At 31.7% G+C, this 22,783-nt stretch overlaps 1 protein-coding gene across 9 annotated transcripts in view; it reads left to right on the plus strand.

The window, feature by feature from the left end:
• The first annotated feature begins 2,641 nt into the window (after positions 1–2,641).
• LOC139517433 (uncharacterized) overlaps positions 2,642–22,783 on the plus strand; it is a 52,680-nt gene continuing 32,538 nt past the window's right edge. For 8 of the 9 annotated variants that reach the window (XM_071308448.1, XM_071308450.1, XM_071308451.1 and 5 more), the window contains exons 1-14: positions 4,519–5,017; positions 10,249–10,334; positions 10,850–11,090; positions 12,624–12,752; positions 14,889–14,995; positions 15,648–15,740; positions 16,619–16,669; positions 17,178–17,305; positions 17,995–18,092; positions 18,998–19,113; positions 19,501–19,607; positions 20,047–20,130; positions 20,563–20,652; positions 22,278–22,413. In XM_071308448.1, coding sequence (XP_071164549.1) covers positions 4,707–5,017; positions 10,249–10,334; positions 10,850–11,090; positions 12,624–12,752; positions 14,889–14,995; positions 15,648–15,740; positions 16,619–16,669; positions 17,178–17,305; positions 17,995–18,092; positions 18,998–19,113; positions 19,501–19,607; positions 20,047–20,130; positions 20,563–20,652; positions 22,278–22,413 — 1,777 coding nt within the window. In that variant the 5' untranslated portion in view covers positions 4,519–4,706. Of the gene's footprint in view, positions 2,755–4,518; positions 5,018–10,248; positions 10,335–10,849; positions 11,091–12,623; positions 12,753–14,888; positions 14,996–15,647; positions 15,741–16,618; positions 16,670–17,177; positions 17,306–17,994; positions 18,093–18,997; positions 19,114–19,500; positions 19,608–20,046; positions 20,131–20,562; positions 20,653–22,277; positions 22,414–22,783 lie in introns of those variants that run through there. The other variant, XM_071308453.1, reaches the window with a different exon arrangement.

Here is a 22,783-nt window from a genome sequence, read left to right on the forward strand (position 1 = left end):
TACTGACTACAGCAAACGTCGGAATAAAACAAACTCATCAAGGCTGTATAAGTTGGTACGCCATGCAGAAGTGCGTTTTGGTTGCATAAGACACAGCAGTAACGCTAGAATCAAAACAGTTAGAACTTCCGCAAGTTATCTACTCAATAATTTATGCTCTATATAGAAAGATTAGGAATATATATCTATTCCAGTAGATCTAAAGCTTGAGCTATTTGATTCTTTAATTGATCCTGTACTTTTATACGGGAGCGAAATTTGGGGATATGAAAAATTAGACATATTGGAAACGATACACTCGCAATTTTTAAAGAAGGTGCTCTCTGTCCAAACTTCATGGTGTACGGCGAAACAGGTAGATATCCACTAGACAAACATGTGAGACTATATACGTATACTTAATTTTTGGGTAAAACTACTTTCGTATGATTCTAAACTGTCTACTAGTATTATGTATATGTTACTGTATGAAATGACTCTGTTCAGGAAATATGCAATCAAAATGGTTATCAAATGTGAAATCTATACTGAATGATGTTGGCTTATCGTTTGTATGGGATAGCCAAGAAATTGTTAGTAAACATAGTATAAAATATTATGTTAAACAAATCTTACAAGACCAATTTGTACAAAAATTGCACAGTATTGCTGAAAGTGCCTCGAGAGAGGAACTTTACTTATCATTTAAAAGGGATTTCTGTCTTGAAGGCTGCTTGATGAAATTAAATAAACAACGCAGAGTACACTCGAGTAAACTGCGATGTTCAAATTTGAAATTCCCTATAGAAGCCGGTAGATGGTTAAATATACCTCGTGAGGACAGAATATGCACATTATATGTGACATGGGGGTGATAGGAAATTAATTTCATTATCTGCTAGTATGTTGTAACCCTAATATTGAAAGAATTAGAAAAATACATATACCACGATATTATTTTGTGAACCCAACAGAGAACAAGCTATTTGGTTTGCTATACTATTGTAATATAAAAGTGCTCAATAATGTCGCATTGTTTTTGCAAAAAATCATGAAGTATTTTTGATAAAAGAAACTGTTTAGTACTTACCTTATCTAAGTTGTGTGTTATAATCCAATTAACCATATGATGTGTATTTCTTTGGATCGTTTAAATCAAGTGTCATACAACCGTATGTGACGGTGTGTTTGATGGCTTATATCAAATTGACCTGTATATGTCATATATGTTTATTTCAATTTTGTTCTGTTATTATACCACTTCTGTCAAGCTGTATATTATGTATATCTGCCTGTTGTAACAGTGTAAACTGTCAGAGTGTACAATAAAATCTTGAATCTTGAATCTTGAATCAATAGCTTGAAAAGAATATAAATATATAGAAAAGTTCGTGAGCTGGGTATACTAAAAGAAAAAAAAGGAGATGTAAAAATTACATTCTGATTAAAAATTAAAAAAAAATATGCATTTACAAATACAATAGCTATAAACAAAAATACTTACCAGGCGAAATGAATCTTTATAAATTCTTTTAGAAAAAAAACCCAACATGTTTACGTTAAATGTCAGTGTTTGTCATTCAGACGCACTGAAACAAATCATGACCAACTGTACATAACTGAAAAAATCGCTGAACTAAACGCTTCTCGATATGAAATAGTTATCAAAGGATTATAACTTAATACGCCAGACGCGCGTTTCTTCTACATATTAAGACTTATCAGTGACGCTCAGATCAAAATAGTTATAAAGCCAAACAAGTATAAAGTTGAAGTGCACTGAGGACCCAAAACTCCAAAAAGTTGTGCAAAATACAGCTAAGGTAATCTATTCCTGGGATAAGAAAGCCCTAAGTTTTTCGAAAAATTCAAAGTTTTGTTAAAACGTTACTCTCCATGTACCGGTATCCCCTAGAGTGCAAATGACTTGGATGCAAAAAGTTATTGGTACCTTGTTTGTGCCTTAGACAATAAGAAAACCACATACTGTATAGTTGAGAAAACTACAAAAGAGGGGCGAAAGATACCAGAGGGGCAGTCAAACTCATAAATCGAAAATAAACTGATAACACCATGGATAAGAAAGAAAAAGACAAACAGACAAATAATAGTACACATGACACAACATAGAAAACTGAAGACTAAGCAACACGAATTCCACCAAAAACTGGGGGTGATCTCAGGTGCTCCGGAAGGGTAAGAAGATCCAAGTTAACACAGAAAACTAACGGTTTAATTTGATACAATTCAATTTACGATAACTAAATATGATAGACAGTAAACAACATCTAACACTGAATTCCAGGCTCACAACTTGAGACAGGCTCATACAGAATGTTGCGGCGCAAAATTCCCTTATACATGGGACAGCACAACATATGTACAAATGGCTCAATCAAAAATTAAAGATGGGTACGTAACTAAAAGCTAATTCAAAACCAGTGCATCGTGTAAGTTCTCCAAGACTAAAGTATCACTCAGTACACATGCATCCAACAGATTTATATTAAAACGACATAAACAGTCTGAGAAACGCATACCTTGTGCAATGACAAAATGTAAATAAACAATATCAACAGATTTAAGATCATGTAGGTACGTTTTAATTTAAAGTATAAAATCAATGTTTAAACTGGTATATGATATTTAAAGACTTTTTGTAGATGTTAAAATAAGGGCATTTGAAAAAATATGTGTATTCAAAGAATCTACGAGTCCACACGGATAGTATCTATAAATGTACGGGCTCTAAAACATAACCGACCATGATTACAAGTAAGTTATTTTATTACCACAAATTATTCAAAATGTGTACTTAGTTCTTTCGTAGATACAATATTTCAGTATTTGGATGGAAATTTGGAAATACATGTAGAATACTTATTGGCCTTAAATGCAGATTTGACTAATTTTCTGCATTTTTTAATTTTCACGAAAACTCAGTAGGCCTATATTAATGCAGGAACATATATACTAGATAAACTGTTCCTAGAGTAGAGTATCAATAAACTGTAAAAACAATGAGCAAGAAAAGATATACAAATAATTCGGCATTACCTAACAATTGCCCTTAAATGACGATTTTGTACCCATTTTAAGTGATTGGAAACTATAGAAGACATCGAGAAAACTGGGGGGAAAGGATTGATTGATTGTTGGTTGCTTAACGTCCAGTAGCATAAAAAGTTAAATGTAAGAAAAAACTAGACTGACCACTGAACTCCAGTATAGCAAAGTCGATATAGGAATCTCTCAGTGATATATTATTGTGTCTTAACGACACAATTGATGCCCCCGCAGATAAAAAGTGTTATTTATTAAAATTTTAAAATACTCACGCTCAAAGTTGAGCATGGGAGCACGCTCCTCTTATGCAAGTAATTTATACTAAACAAAATGACAAAGTTCCTTGGTTCAACTGGCTATCCCCCAAAAGAGAAAATATCAATAAAAATCAAAACCCGGACCACAGACACACCTTCATTATATGTACAAACAGACGGGAAAACTTCCTAGGATTCAAACTGTTGGAGAAGTTATGCGGAATAACTATATACCCATAATGGGATGGACGACACGGGGGGGGGGGGGGGGGGGGTTAACTTTTAATAATTTCCTATTATTGGGTATACGGGGATGTGCCAAAAATATGGGTCATAATTTTGCGAGATTTTATATAAAAATGACCCTCCTTTTTAATGACATCCTATATTGAAATGCATTTACGTTTGATAACTGTATATTGATTTGGGGTATGATCTACATATCATAAATAAATATGCTATTGAGAATCTTACATTATAAATGGTCAATTATTATATTAAATTAAATCAATTCATTTGAAAGTTCACCTTTCAAATAAGTTCCCAAATGAACCCCGGAAATTTGTCTCCTGATTTGATCTTCAATAAACGATGTCAATTCATATATAAAAACTTAAGGGTAGCTGGTATATTTATGAATTATGAGTAATGATGAGTTAGTGCTTATATAAGCATGGGTCATATTTTAAATATTGTATATAAGTATAGGTCATTCTTTCTTAAATATTTATATAACTTTAGGTACTGAATTTCAGTGAATGTTATATTAAAATGGGTACGTTTTTTTAGGCAAAATTTGAAAAATGGCACACCCCTACCAAAAAAATATCGAAGTTACCCCCCCGTGATGGACGGACGGACGGACAGGGATACTGAAAACAATATATGCCCCAACACTTTAAGTTGCGGTTGCACCGGCAAAAACCAACACTAACTTAACATAAAAAAACGGTGGGTTAAATCTACTGATGATTAATACTACATTTGTACTTTGAGAAAAAAAAATTATGGTTTTAATATTTCCAAACCCTTGATTGCAGTCACTTGGGAATCAAACATTTTTACTACACTAAAATTAAACTAAAGTTCAATTATTCGGAATAGAAGACGATAACAAATGACTGAATTTTTCTACTGGCGTGTCATTTTATGTTTCAAAAGTTTTATTCATCGTCCTTACATTTTTTACATATTTCTCACCTGTGTACGATTACAGGTAGAGACGTATATATTGAAGGTGAAGGACGTTACTGGAGAAAAGTTGAAGTTCTAAAGCAAAGGATGCAATCAAGGAAAAAGTTTACTGGTGGTAGTGCATGACATAAAAGACAAGTCACTGGTGGTCAAGTATTTATAAATTAATGAAGCTTTGAAAATATTTAGCAAACAAGTTTTAAAACAGCCATGCGACGACAGAACAAAAATCGTGAATCAGAGATTGTAAACACTGAGTCAAGGGACACAACTCTATCAAAACTTTTAGGTGTCTATATACTTGTTTGTTTTGTTGTTTCTGCATCTTGGGCCATTGGACATTATCAGTGTTCATTTTTGTGGGTATTTTTGTTGATCAGTGGATTGTTTGTATTATGGAAGACCAAATTAACGAATATTGTGCAAAACAGAATGTGCCAAGAGGAGATAAGAATTCACAGAAAGAGAGCACTGAGACAGAGTGAAACAGTAGAATGGTTCAACTTTCTTATAAATAGATGGTAAGGAAAATCTTATAGAAAATTTAAGTATTTTTTAACGTGTATACAATCCTAAATTTACACTAGCATACCAGATCAATTTGTATGTTTGTATTGGTATTTATATATGTTCTGCATGCATAGTCATGTTTGTACATTTTGTATTACTTGAATCATAATAAGCAAATAAGGCGCAAGCATATGAGCAAAAAAGTACAAAAACAAAATAATTGCGAAATTTGTGTGCTTAAATTATGTTGGTAGGCCAGTCTGCACAGTTAACCACTAGTCCGATGCCCCAGACTAGTAAAATTTCATTTTGACTAGTAAGTTTTTGAAAAACTTTGTTTGGCCAAATAACAAAAATGTCAGAATATTGGTCTTCGGACTAGTACACTGTAGTTGAAAAAGTTTTTGATGCAGACTGGTAGGCTGTAGCAGACTTCTGATCTATAAACCACTGTGAAGTTTCTTCATACAATTGTTTCAGTGTTGATAATGCAATTTAATGAGGGCATTGCCTAAACATTCAGATAAATTATACAAATTTTCCCATTTTAGCTGAAAAATTCTAATGTAAGGATACCCTAATTGCACATATTTTAACAGTTATTTCTCCTTTGTTTTTTTATGATCTTTTATGATCCAGACAACATTTGTACTTCTGTGTTTATTTTGTACATTATAGATGTATCGTTATTACTTTTTTTCTTTCTAAATATTTGAACAAACTTCTATCAGTTGTTTTGTAAATGTTATCAAAAACACTTTTTGTACCTTTTGGCATGGACTGGCTCCAGCTCATATGATATACTTTATTCCAAATCAAAGGCCCACAATAGTCAACATGAGATTAAAACAATACACAAACAAATATTAAAAAATATAATAGAGATTGGAACAAAAGAACAATATGTGAACTTAAGGAAAGAATTGCTTGATTGATAGAATATAAAACTGAGACAAATAAAAAAAATTTTCATACATGTACATTTGTATTATTAATGATGATTAATTTGTCTTGTACACATACATGAATATGTTTTATATTAACATGTATTTGCTTATTTTCAAATATGCTATGATTGATTATGTGTTGTTTTGTTTGATTTCAATTGGTTACATGTATTTGAGCTCTAAAAAAATCATTTTCTATGTTATGTTTGTACATTGTATATACATGTATAAACTAGATGTGTCAAAGTGTCACAAATGGCCCGTCTCAAAAGGTTGAAAAATGTGCAATTTCAATAACACATGTGGACACAAACATGATGGTAGTCTCACATATCACGAATCAGGTCAAAATCTGGAGACATATAGAAAAAGAGTCAGTACACCTGTGATTTTCAACAATTTTCAAAGTTGTAAACCCAAAATTTTGGCCAAAATTAGCATAGCGAAACGGAACTTAAACTTGATCTGTAACTAGTCATGGTTTGCTCACATACTAAAAATCAGCCCAATATCTAAAGGCATTTAGAAAAAAGGTCTGAATAACTGTGATTTTCAAAAATGTATCATAGTCCAAAGCCCGAAATTACAGCACAAAAATTGCAGAGCGGAAGGAAACTTAAACTTGATCTGTAACTTATCATGGGTAACTCACATACCATAAATCAGTCCTATATTTGAAAGCATTATTAAAAAAAAGTCTGTATAACTGTGATTTTCAACAATTTATCAAAGTCCATAGCCTCCTATTTCGGCATAATTTAGCCAAGCAGAACAAAACTTAAAATTGATCTGTAACTGATCATGGTTTACTCACATACCAAAAATCAGCCCAATATCTGAAAGCGTTTTAGAAAAAAATCCATATAACTGTGATTTTTAACAATTTATTAAAGTCTGATTTTAAAGCCCTTAATTTCGTCAAAAATTAGTGGAGCGGATCAAAACTTAAACTTGATCTGTAACTCATCATGGTAAACTCACATACATGCATGATTTGTCTTATTTTGACCGAAGCGATGCGAACACTCAATATGAGAGTTATTTCCCCTTATGCATTTGATATAAGTGATATGCATTTCTATCTTGTAAACCATAAGTGATAGTGACCTACATGTAGGATATTTTGATTTGAGGTCCTTGGTCCAAAAAAATTAAAATTAGCTCAAGGTCAAAGGTCAAGGTCATATTAAAAATTTTGGCTTATTTTCACTTATTTCCAAAAACTGTATAAGATATCGACAAATTATTTTTACTAAATTTTTAGTTGCCACATGTCGTAACATTGAATTTTGATTGCAAGGGTACGTTGAATGTAAAAGGGAGTTTTCTCCCCTCTTGTATGTAAAAATATGTGTATGGTGATATAACTCATTAACCAAATATAATTAAGACCTATGGCCTTTTGATTTGGGGTCCTTGGTTTATGACCTTGAAATTAATCTCAAGGTCATAGCTTAATTTGACATTCTAGATTTTGACCTTTGCTTTTACCTTATATGTATACATGATAAAGCCATGAGAATTTTTGCAATAGGTTTCAAACTATTTAACCTTGAAAAATAAACCGGAAGTGACCTTGTTTAAACTGGAAGTAGCTTTTTTTTGTACTTTATTAATATATAAGTATATAGAACCAGATATTTTTGGAATCAGTGTCAAGTAAATACTCAAATAGTATCGGAAGTAACAAATTATCTCCCTTTTTAAAAAAATATTGCATAGAAACCATATATTTTTGGAATCGGCATACATTAATAAGCTATCATTTGACGATTGTAATGACACTTTAAATCTAATTTCAATACTTTCATATTAAAATACATGGTTTTTGGTGGAAAGACCTTCAATTGTTCTCTGAACAATTGGCTTTTAATTTAAAGTTATGTTCCTTATAAAAGTACAAATAACATTATACATGTTATAAGAACATGAGCTCTTTAATACCACCCTTAGAAATTTCCTTGTCTGATGGTGCCTACCCGTGCCTTGTATGGTTGGGTAGGTAATTAGGGAAATCTGTGTTGGCCAACAATATAAGTTATAAAATTGAGAAAGGAAATGGTGAATATGTCAAAGCGACAACCACCCGACCATAGAGCAAACAACAGCCGAAGGCAACCAATGGGTCTTCAATGTAGCGAGGATTCCCGCACCCGTAGGTGTCCTTCAGCTGGCCCCTAAAATATGCATAATAGTACAGTGATAATGGACGTCATACTAAACTCCGAATTATACACAAGAAACTAAAATTTAAAATCATACAAGACTAACAAAGGCCAGAGGCTCCTGACTTGGGACAGGCGCAAAATTGCGGCGGGGTTAAACATGTTTATGAGATCTCAACCCTCCCCCTATACCTCTAGCCAATGTAGAAAAGTAAAAGAATAACAATACGCACATTAAAATTCAGTTCAAGAGAAGTCCGAGTCTGATGTCAAAAGATGTAACAAAAGAAAATAAATAAAATGACAATAATACATAAATAACAACAGACTACTAGCAGTTAACTGACAAGCCAGCTCCAGACCTCAATTAAACTGATTGAAAGATTATGTCTTCATCATATGAATATCAGGTACAATCCCTCCCGTTAGGGGTTTAGTATCATACTATCATAAAATATATGAGAAGAACATAACCCGTGTCATGCCAACAACTGTTTTTTTAGAAATAAATGTGTTTAGTTCCGATGCAAAGACCCTATCAGTGAATCAATGTTAAAGCCAAAATATGCAATCTTTAATGACCTGACAACAGTATCGTAACTATATCCCCTTTTAATAAGTCTATTTAAAGGTTTTGTTAGTTTCTGAGGAGAATACTGACATTTTTGTGCTTTATAAAGAATATTTCCATAAAATTTTGGATGTGAAATACCTGAACGTATAAGATGTCTGCATGTTGAGTTATATTTACGAATTATTTCCTTATACCGGTGATAAAATTTAGTAAATGTTTTGACCAGTTTGTGATATCGAAAACCCTGGTGTAATAATTTTTCAGTAATACATAAATTTCTCTCGCTAAAATCTAATACATTGTTACATACACGAGCTAATCGTACAAGTTGAGATATATAAACACCATAAGATGGTGACAAGGGAACGTCACCATCTAAAAATGGATAATTAACAATAGGAAATGAAAAATCATCTCTTTTATCATAAATTTTTGTATTAAGCTTCCCGTTTATGATATAGATATCAAGATCGAGGAAAGGGCAGTGGTCATTGTTATCATTAGCTTTATTTAAAGTAAGTTCTACAGGATAAATTTCTTTAGTATACATACTGAAGTCGTCATTATTTAGAGCCAATATATCATCCAAATATCTAAAAGTATTGTTAAATTTTTGTATCAAATGTTGTTTTGATGGGTCTTTGCTAATTTTAGTCATAAATTGTAACTCATAACAATACAAAAACAGGTCCGCAATAAGTGGTGCACAGTTTTTAGAAAAGAAAACTATCAATTGCATGAAAAAATCTTTAAAAAAAATCAAAAAGGCTTTTTGTAATATTTTTTTTCCCGATGGGCTGCTATACAGCTGAGTGTAGGCAGGCACCATTTAAGTTTGAATTTTGTGCCTTACTGACTGATATATAGCTACATTTGTACATGTAAATAACAAAACCAATCAAAGAATAGCAGCAGATACATATATACATTTACAAGCAATAAAGGTTAATTATTCCAACGTTAACATGTTTATTCATACAGTTATGTTTACTGTCTTTTTTGACATACTAATCACATGTGATCACTAGCTAATAGCCTTAATCATTTAATTTACGAAAAACATCTGAATGACTGTATAGTTTTGCCAAGGGATGTAAAAATGTAAAAGTGACATAATTATTACATGTTTATTTACATATTTTGTACATAAAGACAAACATATGAGAAATATATCATTATGGCCCCTGAACTTGACCACCCTGGATCTGCCAATGACACATGTCCCTCCAATATTTCCTTTTTACTGTGTTCTGCTTGAGGGTTCATTCGATATTTCCCCTTTTCTAGACTGTTCACATGCCATGTTTTCCTATGTTTTGAATCATGTTTTGAATCAATATATTTATAGTCCCCTGCCTGACCACCACCCTCGAAATAATGTCACTGTTCTCCATTCCTAAATACGAAATTAATCTGCACCAGTCCTTACATCTATAAGTTCTTAAATTATCTAGTTTTATAAATATACATTTATTTCGCTGCAGTCTTTGAGTTTTATATTTGAAGTGTTATACTTGCTATAAACATGTATATATACATGTACATTTTACTTTCAGGTGGGTGTTTAATGCTGATACAATAGAAGAAGTTGTCAAGAAGAGACTTGAAGACAGATTATATGCAATAAAACCTTCTTATTTAGGTAGCATCAATTTAGATCATATTATTGTATTGTTTTTTTCTATTTTCAAGGATTTATATATTACTTTAAATATCTGACAGTGTGGCATTTTTTCTGTTCACAAGTTTTAACAAACATAGCAATATCTGTTATTTTATGATATTGTAGAAAAAAAAACATGAATTGTGTAGTGACATATGAAAAAAATACATGTGGTTTTTTTTAAAAGAGAGGTGAAAGATAGCAAAGAGACATTAAACTAAAAAGTCAAGAATAAACTGACAATTCCATGGCTAATATAGAAAAAGACCTACAGAAAAACAAAAGTACTGATTCACAAACACAACATAGAAAAGTAAAGACTGAGCAACACAAACCCCACTCAAGACTTGGGTGATTGATCGGTATCAGCAGACAGCTGGATGTTGAACAGTCATTCATACATTTATCTTTAATGCTATTCAAGGGAGATAATTTCACTTTATTATTACTTTTAATATTTTCTAGTTTAGAGTTTTTCTAATTTTATTTTACAGATAAACTTAGTTTAGAAGTCTTTACTTTTGGTGACCACACTCCCTCCATAAAATATATCCGTACCTTCGAGTACATGGATGGAGTGCCAGGAGGCAGAAAACCAGTTTCATGGGTTAATATCAATACCCCACCCACAGGACTGGACAAAGTGTCATCATATCAGCTTGTATGTGAAGTTGATACACAGAATCTATTGGACCAGTTCCAGATGGTTTTTGCTGCAAGAGTGGGCAGAGGAAGGTAGAAAAGTTTATCTAAATTCTTATATTTAAGAATCAAATGCTTCTTTTTGTAACTTCATTGGGGTGTAAAAGCGTTGACTGAAGTACATTCTAAATATGTGTGCACGGTCAACGCTTTTATAACGCTATGAAGATACAAAAAGAGTCATTCAATACTTATTATTACATTTTTTAGCAAGGAACATGAAAACACGATTTTATCAAGTTTTTATTTAATTCACCTGTGCACTTTATTGTGGGACGTCGTGTCATCATGAATGACAAATTTTATTGTGTAATGGAATAGGCTATTTGCCAATTCCCATAATTGACCCTATCATTAGAGACCTTTATTTTTGTAGTCTCCCTTTATGAGGGACATTAATTTTTTATTTACAATGGAGAGCTAGCAGAAAGAGCACATTTACCTGTGCGTAATGTGAGTAATCTATAAGGTTTTCAAATCTTTTAATTACATTAATTTGTTGCTAAATTGCTGAATACTTTTCACATCAGAAATTATTTTTCATGAAAAATTAGTTAAACCGCCGATACATCACTTTCAATTCATGATGCAATATAAAAAAGAAGATGTGGTATGATTGCCAATGAGACAACTATCCACAAAAGACCAAAATGACACAGATATTAACAACTATAGGTCACCGTACGGCCTTCAACAATGAGCAAAGCCCATACCGCATAGGGCCATAAAAAAATAGGTTTGTTTGCCCAAATGCTACCTACCCAGAAAAAAGCTGCCTACTCAAATTCTTTTATTGTCCTGATTTGAAGAAGTTTTTTTTTAATCAGATAGGCATGAAGACTAATAAACACCCGATACTTCAATTTCTCTTTTTGAAAAAAAAAAGAAAATGCCTACCTACCTACCCACTGTCTCAACCTTTGGGTAGGGTTTGGGCAAACCAAAATATTTTTAATTGTGGCCTAGTCAGCTATGCAAGCCAATTTTGTCCAGTATGGAACCAGTCTACGATTGACAAAGGGAAGTAATTTGTTTAAAAAGTGTGTAATAATAGAATCAAATCGGTAATTGGCAATGGACTAACGTGAGATGGTAGTTAGCCAATCAGATTAGCGTATAATAATGAAACAGTAATCTAATGTAATTATTGAATATAATACTCCAGTTTTATTAATTATCCAATTCTGATAACTGTTAGTTTCTTGGTTTTAAGACAGTTTTTTTCAGAAGTTTGAACAATTTCATGAAATACAATTTATAGAAATGGTCAGATAGATAAGAACTGCTACTGAGTTAGTTCATTCATTTTAAGAGCGAGGAAATTACATTAAATTTAGATTATTTTATAAATAAGTTATACAATGGTGACATATGTGATCAATTGATACTACATTGCATCTTTGGAATAATTATAACCAGTTTTGAAAAATGAATAGATGAAACTCATCTTCATGCATCCAGGACTCTGACTGGACTGAGTGAAAATCCTGGTAATTTTGTTTGTAGTTTGCTTATATAATTCACACATGAACAAGTTACATTATTTAGATATATATTTGTTTACAGGGCCAGTTTAGGATTTAAGATAGCAGTAGAACAGCTGAGAATGTCTGGAATTCTACAGGTTGTTTTACACATGTCTAAAGACATTCCATTCCCTCATGTATTAAAAGCTAGTTTGTCATTCATTGACAAGTAAGTATAAACATTTTCAGACATCAATAACTTTGTTATCCTTCATGGAATGTTTTGAAATTTGGACGCAAGGTTTCATCACATTCAAGAAATAGCAATTATAGGAAAAATTCATTTAGAAATAAAAAATAACGACAAATTGATTGATTGATAGTTAATTTGGTGTTTAATGCCACTTACAGCGCTATAAGCTATTTCATGATGGCAAGTTTTTATTGGTGGAGTAAACCAGATCCAGAGAATGCCAACTGTGAGCAGGAAAGGTGTCAATCCTAGTCAATAATCAAATGCACCAACCACATGTGAGTTCCCCCACCCACCCGAATAAAAGACTTGTCAATGCCAATATTGGTATTACATAGTCATCCGAAGACAGATGGTTTCCAGATAATAACTTTAGTATAAGTAAATAGAAATCAATAAAATTTTAATACAATGTTGATAACCACAAAAGGAAGGTTGGGATTGTTTTGGGGGGTTATGGTCCCATTGGTTTAGGAATTCGGGGCCCAAAAGGGCCCAAAACATACATTTCTCTAGTTTCAGGACAATAAAATGTGTATAAGTATTTCAATTTCTCTGAAATTGTACCACAATGTTCATACCATCAAGTAGAAAGATTGGATTTATTTTAAGGGTTATGAAGCAAACAGTCTAGGAATTAAGGGCCAAAAAAGGGGCCAAAAACAAGCATATTTGAAGTTTTGGGACCATAACTTATGTTTAACTGTATGGAACTCTCTGACATTGTACCACAAGGTTCCAAAAACAAGCATATTTGAAGTTTTGGGACCATAACTTATGTTTAACTGTATGGAACTCTCTGACATTGTACCACAAGGTTCCATATAATGAAGGGAAGGCTTGGTGTCAGATTGGGGTTAATATCCCTGAACATTTAGGAATAAGGGGCCAACAAAGGGCCAAAAAGAAATATTTTTCTAGTTTACAGACAATAACTTGTGTTTAAGTGTATGGATCTCTCTGAAATTATGCTACAAGATTTCATACTACAAAGGAAAGGCTGGAATTGAGTTTTGGGGTTCTTGCTCCATGGGGATTTTAATAAGTGAGGGGCCAAAAAAGGGGCCCAAATAAGCATTTTTGTAGTTTTCAGTCAATAACTTGTGTTTAAGTGTATAAATCTCTCTGACATTATACCACAAGTTTCCATACTACAAAGGGATGGTTATAAGGGGTAATGGGTCAAATCATTAAGCAATTAGGGGAAAAAAAAGGGGGGGAAACAAGTGTTTTTTCTGGTTAAAGGACAATTTAGACAATTTAAAAGCAGTGTAAGGGAGGTAATCCAATTCCAATTAAAATATATAGAATTCTGTTATATATGTTTGATTACTTGATTACCTCCCTTACACTACTTGGAATATATGTTGAAGGAAGTGACAACTGTCTTGAGATGTGTTGCTGTAAATTTATTTTTAGAAGTTACTGTTTTTTATTAATTTTAGTGTTATTAATTTTAACCATGACTGTAAGTTATTTTATATTTTAATATGTTATGATGTATTTAAATCAGTAGTTATTGTTGCCATCTTGAATTGAGATTATTTTTTGAATAAGGGATTGGAGGAGGTGACAAAAAATAGAGAGGGGTGAGGGGTACAATTATTTTTCTCATTTCAGATTCAGAAATTCATAAGAAATTTTCTTCAAATATTTTTTTTTTGAGGGGATTTATATTCAACAGCATAGTGTTTCACTCAAAAGCCAAAAAAAATAATTTTAAGTTCATTAGACCACATTCTTTCTGTGTCAGCAACCTTTGCTGTGTCAACTATTTAATCACAATCAAAATTCAGAGCTGTATCAAGCTTGAATGTTGTGTCCATACTTGCCCCAACTGTTCAGGGTTCAACCTCTGTGGTCGTATAAAGCTGTGCCCTACGGAGCATCTGGTTTTCACTGTAAGCAGAATTGTAAAGGAGACATAGGGTTCCATAGAACCCTTTTACATATTTTTAGGTTTGTTGTTCTGGAGTTTTGATGGTGAATAAAAGGGGGAAAGGCTTTTCAGTTTTATTTTATGAATAAATTTTGATTAAAGATTTTTTATGGAGACTAGAAATATGAATATGTTATCCAGTTGTATATTCATTTTGTCATTTATCTTTATAGACCCGAGGTACAGTTCAATCTAAATGTTCTTAAAGCAGTGAACCTTACAGAGTTACCATTGTTAAAGAATTGGATATACGATCAGGTGATGGATGGATTGGCTAAAGGTAAACACTTACTGCTACATGTATATGACATTCAGGATATACATTAAGTTTTGTACAAGTGTCTGCAGCTACCATTTAAATAAATAGGAAATAAAAAAGAAAGGTTCTATTATTACTTGTAAAAAAATACAAGATTAACATAATTTATAGTACCGGTACTGTGGACTCATTATTATTCATTGGATACAAATTTTCGTGGGTACAGGTGAACCACGAATTCAAATATTTGCCGAATATCATAATTTCTCATATAAATATATTATATATTATAAACCAAGGGTTTTATTATTTACAGTCTAATTGTATTGTGTTTGTGTATGTAAATTCTATGCCAATCAATGTTCTTTTTCCTTATACTTGTATTCTCTATATGCCCCTTGTGGGCCCTTAATTGGAAATAAAATATATCTTATTTATTTTCAACAGGCTTTGTATTCAGGGAGTGACAAAACCACGAAATCAAATATCCACAAATATACAATTTTTCAGCAATCCACGAAAATTGATACCCACAAAAATAAATGAATCCCCAGTATATGCTGGAAAAAGCCTTCAGTCCTTCTCCTTTTGTTTAATAAATAGTTAACAATTTGTTACGACAATTATTTTTACAATGACAAACAAGTAAATAACATTGAATTTGTGGTTTCAGCCATGGTAGACCCTGGACAGATAAACATCCCTATATCTAGAGTTGGTGCTGTACAGTTAAAGAAACCAGGGGAAAACAAAGCACAGAAATTAGGTACATTGTCATTGTGTGGTTCAAAATGAACAAAAATAAGCATATTGGTAGACCATTATTCTGAAAACATATAAATTTTAGCAACAGTCTTTTACACCATAATATGTCTATTAGTTGGGGTATGTATTATCTACATCATTTTACTCCTATATTTAAATTGCCAGATTGGAGTGCTGATTATGGAGAGCAACAAGAAGAAATAAGTTGATCTAACAAAGTTTGTTTCTGCCATGTTTTTGTCCTGACAAAATAGAGCAATAGTATGATGCAATTTTAATAATTGGTAATATGAGAATTATCTGTGTGAATAAAAGGTGATGGTTTAAGGACACATTTATTTTTCTTTTTTTGTTGTTGTCTACGAATATAGTCCCTAGTGTGAACATTGTATAGCTTGCATTTTTTTTTATACACTTTCCCCATTTATTTCTTGATATTTATTGCATGAAATATTAAGTAGGGGGAGAAAATTTTATGTTTAAAAATTTGGGTGGTGAATCTTTATGTTTAATGGTGATTTGGTTCAGTTAAAAATGGTCAAAAAGAATTGCACTACGAAATGACTGTGTTCTCAGGCCTGATGCTGGGTAAACGTCAACTAGACAGCAACCAAAGAACATCTATAATGAAAGGACATATTTGTGTCATTTCAAGATCACTATTTTTCTGTTAACCAAGTTTTTTTTACATATGGTCAATTCTATTTCAATTTTACTTAGATCTATTTATACTACATATATTGACACTTCAAAAAAGGGTCTTCAAAAAAATTGATTTAGATTCAACTTATTAACACATTATCTATTTTTGCTGTACACAATGTTAATCAGATTAATTTGCTATGACGAAAAATATTGATTCTTTATTTTTTTCTACAGCGCAAGGAGTTCTGACGATTCATATTCTAGGAAAACCAATTAAGAATGGAGGTATTTTAGCATTTTCATAACATTATATAAAAATACCAATTCATAGTGAAAGTGTATTGATATGAAGTTAATGACTAATTAAATGAATCATAAAAGTTGTGTCTCTTAACAATTTTCATGTGTCTTGACAAGATCTATCACAATTGATAGATTTAAGTAAACTTTGGATTTTTGACATTTATTTCAAATTACAAATCCAGCCTTGAATTATTACCATAGTATATTTAGGTTTAACTGATCTGTACAAATATGTAATCTGCTGCTACCTTCAAGTGTACACTCTTTGTCTTATGTAAAAAATGAAGAATAGATTGAGGCTATTTTTGTCGAGCCTTCTACTTTTGATGTAAAAGCTAATTGTTTTCCTCATTTTTGTTGAGGCTGAATTTCTAAACAGCAAAATTAGGCGAGACACTGGGTTCCGTGGAACCCTTACAAATTTTAGATATATTTAGAAAATGAAAAAAGGAACCAAAACTAAATAATATGTATTTGTTTTTCAATATAGATACAGAAGATGTGCGTTACTCCACATTACGACTGGGAGAACAGAAACGTACGACACATGATGAGTTGGCCATTAATGAATGGGATGATATCTGTTCATTCTTTGTTTATAATCTCAAAAAAGAAAAGGTAAAGTAAAAGTACATGTACAATAACTTTTAGCCAAGATAAAATTAACATGACTGTTTTTCTTTTTCTTGGTTTTTAATAAATTTAGAAAGTTTTCATTTCTCTGTGTTGTTTGTTTGCTTTTAGTTGACTGGTATTTGAGGAAGATTTAAGAATGTATATAATGTTTTTCTTCAAACTGTTTCATCCATTGAGTATTTAGGTTTCTTAAGACAAGCACCAAATATTGACATCTACGACCCTACAGTATCATACCTTATTGAAGGCAGTTTGGTTGTCTATAATTGCTTACATCCACTTCATTTGAACTTTGGTGGATTGTTTTCTCATTGTCAAGAATACCACATTTCCTTATTTTTATATCTTTACCTAGAGATATCAATAGAAATGCACGTTACAGACACCCTTGTAGATTTCAAAAAAGAGTAGGCTAATGCGGTTACAAGGCAGCACTCACACCCGCAAAGTGGAAAGGGATTAATATAAGTTGCAAAAACTTGTTTTCCAATCCACTATAAATAAATATGTTTAAATTAAATGAAATGTCAAATATATTTAAGGTTATACTGATCTGACAACATTCAATACATCTATACTATGGCTGAGAGTAAAGAATTTTTCATTAAGGGGATACCTAGAAATGAAAAATTTAGTTTACTTATTTTGAAAATGACAATTTTATATTTCAGATAACATTAAAAAGTAAATGTCACAGACTGTTAAGTAATGTCACATTACAAGAACATGTTATAGAGTTGTCTTCCTTTCCATTTAATCTGCAACAAAAGTAAGTAAATATGTCACACTGCAACAACATGTAATAGATATAAAAAAAGAAGATGTGGTATAATTGCCAATGGGACAAATCTCCACAAGAGACCAAAATAACCCAGCAATTAACAACCATAGGTAACCCTACGGCCTTCAACAATGAGCAAAGCCCATACCTCATAGTCAGCTGTAAAAGGTACCGAAATGAAAATGTAAAACAATTCAAACGAGAAAACTAACGGCCTAATCAATGTAAATTGAACCGAAAACAAATATGTGACAGATAAAACAAATGACAAATAGAGTTGTCTTCCTTGCCATTTCATCTCCAACAAAAGTAAGTCAATATGTAATAGTTGCTAACTAATACTGATTTGCTTGCTGCCTAAAGTTGATAATTAAATCAGAAATGTCCACTGAATAGAGCAGATGGTATATTTGTATTTTACTTTGATTAATTATTATTGGATCTATATTACAGCTAGTGAGCATCCCTGGGTAACTTTCTCCCTGTAATTAATATAGCAGGTATTTCTTATGATTTATTGATTCATCTGTGATTGATATAGCTAAAGGTTTGACATATTCATGATATATCTGACAACTGCAGCAACTGATTGAAGTCTTTGTATAAAGCTTTGTACTTTTTGTCTTTACACCATTGTCCCAGGTTAGGAAGGTTTAAAGGTGTGCACAAACATTTTTATCCCCGACACATTTTGTAGGTGGATTAAAATATCAATGTAAAGGTCAGTCAGAAATAAAGGACTTACATTTACGTGAAATAAAGTCTGAATAGCTGACATTAATTAAATGCATAACACTGGTAATGGTCTTAATTTTATCTCGTCAGTTGATGTGACCTTAAATTGTAGTAAATATAAATTGATACACTCAAATACTTGATTGTTATGATTTCAGTATAAATACAACTGTAGAGAATACTGATGGTAGTACATATGAACTAAAGTTGCAGTATACACCACTTCCTCAGGTAGATCTAGAAAAACAACCAGATGTACAAACATCTGATAACAGTAAGTTTCTCTTATATTACTTAATAAGAACAACAAATTAGAGAACGTTTTAATTCACGAATCAAGAAAATTAAGAAAAAAAAAGTAATGAGTTTTCAATGTAATCATTTACTTCTGTATGAAAATGCATTATACATTTTTAAATACTGAATTGACCAATGGAATGAAATAAAACAGGTGCATTGTTCGAAAACATTGTATATAAAATTAACTGTTGGTTAATTTATTTGTGGATTGAAAAAAAATTATATACTCTCAGATACTTGATGTGTTGTTCTTACAAATTTTGCATACAAGCCATAACACAGACATAAAAAATAATATAATTTGAATATATACTGAATCAGCATGCCTTAATAATAATAATGTTGTAATTTGAATTTTCAGAATCAGGTGTAATGTATATATGTATCCATGGAGCCAGTAACTTGATAGCTTCAGACAGAAATGGGACCTCAGATCCTTACTGTGTGGCATTCTGTGACAGAAGAAGAGTAAGTTCTAGCCAAATATTTATATGTCTATTTAAGGAGGTACATAACATTACAGGGAGATAACTCTGTAAAATTCAGCTTCATGTTTTAATCACATTGTATTGTTTAGGAAATATTAAGCTTTTGATGATCAAAATCAGTGATTGTCAAACTGCTATGTATATATATCCAATGAAATTTTCCCCATAAAAAGTATGGTTTAATTCTTTTGAAATTTTTATAACTTTCCCCTAAATCACTACTTTTGTTCTATTTAGGGGTGTTAATGTCAAAGTTTTATAAGAAAATCTCAACAAAATCATGAAAACATTTTAATTTCTCTGCCTTGTATGTCTATTTATCAATGAAATACATTTTATCTTGCGTTTTTCCAAAGACTATTCTTTACAAAATGATTTTTTCAATTCTCTAAATCAATTTTAATAATGTTTTGTTGTAGTTGTTAACCACGCCTTTTGTAAAGAATACATTAACTCCAAGATGGGATTCGAGTGTGGAATTTTTTGTCAAAGATTTTACAAATGTAAGTACAACCTTGTTTACCTTTATTACAATCTTTACTTTTAATTTATTTAATCTATATTTGACTGGTTCCTTTAGAAATACTTTAGAAAAAATGACAGTGAAGTCTTTTTATCTATCTATTTCTTTACAAATAAAAGTTAGAATTTTCTTTAATAGTTGAAAAAGATTTTAATTTTTGTGGGACTTATTCTTTATAGTAAGAGTAAAAAACAATCAGATACTGCATTCATGTTGTTTTTATGGTCATTGGTAGCTCATTGCAAAAAAATTAAATATATTTAGAACTTTAACCTAAAAGTGCCTGAAATAGTAGCTAAATCAAAAAAGACACCATTGCCTATCAGAATGGGTGCCAAAGTTTCTATTAAAAATAAGAAAAAATTCTAAAATAATAGTTAGAAGAGTAAATTTGTATAATGGTTTATTTCAGGTTGCGTTGTCATTTTATGTTTTTGATTGGGATGGAACCAATATTATAGAAGATGATTTCTTAGGATCAGCTTTCTGTACAGTATCAGAGGTAATTAATATTTATTAAATATTCAGAAGGACATCATGTGTTTATTTGAGTTTACAATCAGTTTGCTACACCACAAGAAATGCACTGAGTGAAGATTTGTATTGTTTTATAACTGTTTGTACAACGATAAAATGATCTGTATCTATATGCATACATGTTTTGTTTCTCATACAGAACATTTTTTACCTGTATAGGCAGAACCTGTAGTGATAAGGATTAACATTCTTGTTCAATAATTTACCTATCGGCAGAACCTGCAGTGTTAAGGTCTAACATTCTTATTCAATTATTTACCTATCGGCAGAACCTGTAGTGATAAGGACTAACATTTCTATTCTGTTATTTACCTATCGGCAGAACCTGTAGTGTTAAGGCCTAACATTCTTATTGAATTATTTACCTATCGACAGAACTTGTAGTGATAAGGTCTAACATTCTTATTCAATTATTTACCTATAGGAAGAACCTGTAGTGTTAAGGTCTAACATTCTTATTCAATTATTTACCTATCGACAGAACCTGTAGTGGTAAGGCCTAACATTCTTATTGAATTATTTACCTATCGACAGAACCTGTAGTTATAAGGTCTAACATTCTTATTCAATTATTTACCTATCGACAGAACCTGTAGTGATAAGGCCTAACATTCTTATTCAATTATTTACCTATCGACAGAACCTGTAGTGATAAGGTCTAACATTCTTATTCAATTATTTACCTATAGGAAGAACCTGTAGTGTTAAGGTCTAACATTCTTATTCAATTATTTACCTATCGACAGAACCTGTAGTGGTAAGGCCTAACATTCTTATTGAATTATTTACCTATCGACAGAACCTGTAGTTATAAGGTCTAACATTCTTATTCAATTATTTACCTATCGACAGAACCTGTAGTGGTAAGGCCTAACATTCTTATTGAATTATTTACCTATCGACAGAACCTGTAGTGATAAGGCCTAACATTCTTATTCAATTATTTACCTATCGACAGAACCTGTAGTGATAAGGCCTAACATTCTTATTCAATTATTTACCTATCGACAGAACCTGCAGTGTTAAGGTCTAACATTCTTATTCAATTATTTACCTATCGACAGAACCTGCAGAGATAAAGTCTAACATTCTTATTCAATTATTTACCTATAGGAAGAACCTGTAGTGTTAAGGCCTGACAGTCTTATTCAATTATTTACCTATCGGAAGAACCTGCAGAGATAAGGTCTAACATTCTTATTCAATTATTTACCTATAGGCAGAACCTGTAGTGTTAAGGTCTAACATTCTTATTCAATTATTTACCTATCGGCAGAACCTGTAGTGATAAGGACTAACATTCTTATTCAATTATTTACCTATCGACAGAACTTGTAGTGATAAGGACTAACATTCTTATTCAATTATTTACCTATCGGCAGAACCTGTAGTGATAAGGACTAACATTCTTATTCAATTATTTACCTATCAACAGAACTTGTAGTGATAAGGACTAACATTCTTATTCAATTATTTACCTATCGGCAGAACCTGTAGTGATAAGGACTAACATTCTTATTCAATTATTTACCTATCGGCAGAACCTGTAGTGTTAAGGACTAACATTCTTATTCAATTATTTACCTATAGGAAGAACCTGCAGTGATAAGGAAACAGTTGACCTTGGGATACAACAAATCATCAGAAGGTTATGTAACAGATGCAGCTTATGGAAAGATTGTTGTCTCTTTAGTGTTCAGACCTGTAACTTCAGTGGAGAAATCAGGTATGCAACCTTTTCATTGGTATCCTTCAATAAAACAAATAAACACCTCTCATAACACATTTATTAAAGCAGGTAATTAATAAAAACTGAAATAATTTTGAAAAATGAAAACTTATGGAAGTTTCTGGTCTATAAACCAACAAAAGTAAGTAGGGTTAGCTATGCATGCATGGCTTAAGGTCTTCATTGGTAAGCATAGAAGTGCATATGAAACTAGCTAGTCCCCTTAGTCATGCATGCATGTCTAAATCATACTATAATAAGTCAGAGTAGTTTCAGAACCAAACAATTACTTAATGTTCCAAATTCAAAGAAATCTTTATTCCTTTTTTGGAGGTCAATTTAACAAATATTTATGATATTATGTAGT

This window comes from Mytilus edulis, chromosome 3 (genome assembly GCF_963676685.1).
Source record: "Mytilus edulis chromosome 3, xbMytEdul2.2, whole genome shotgun sequence".
NCBI lineage: Eukaryota > Metazoa > Mollusca > Bivalvia > Mytilida > Mytilidae > Mytilus > Mytilus edulis.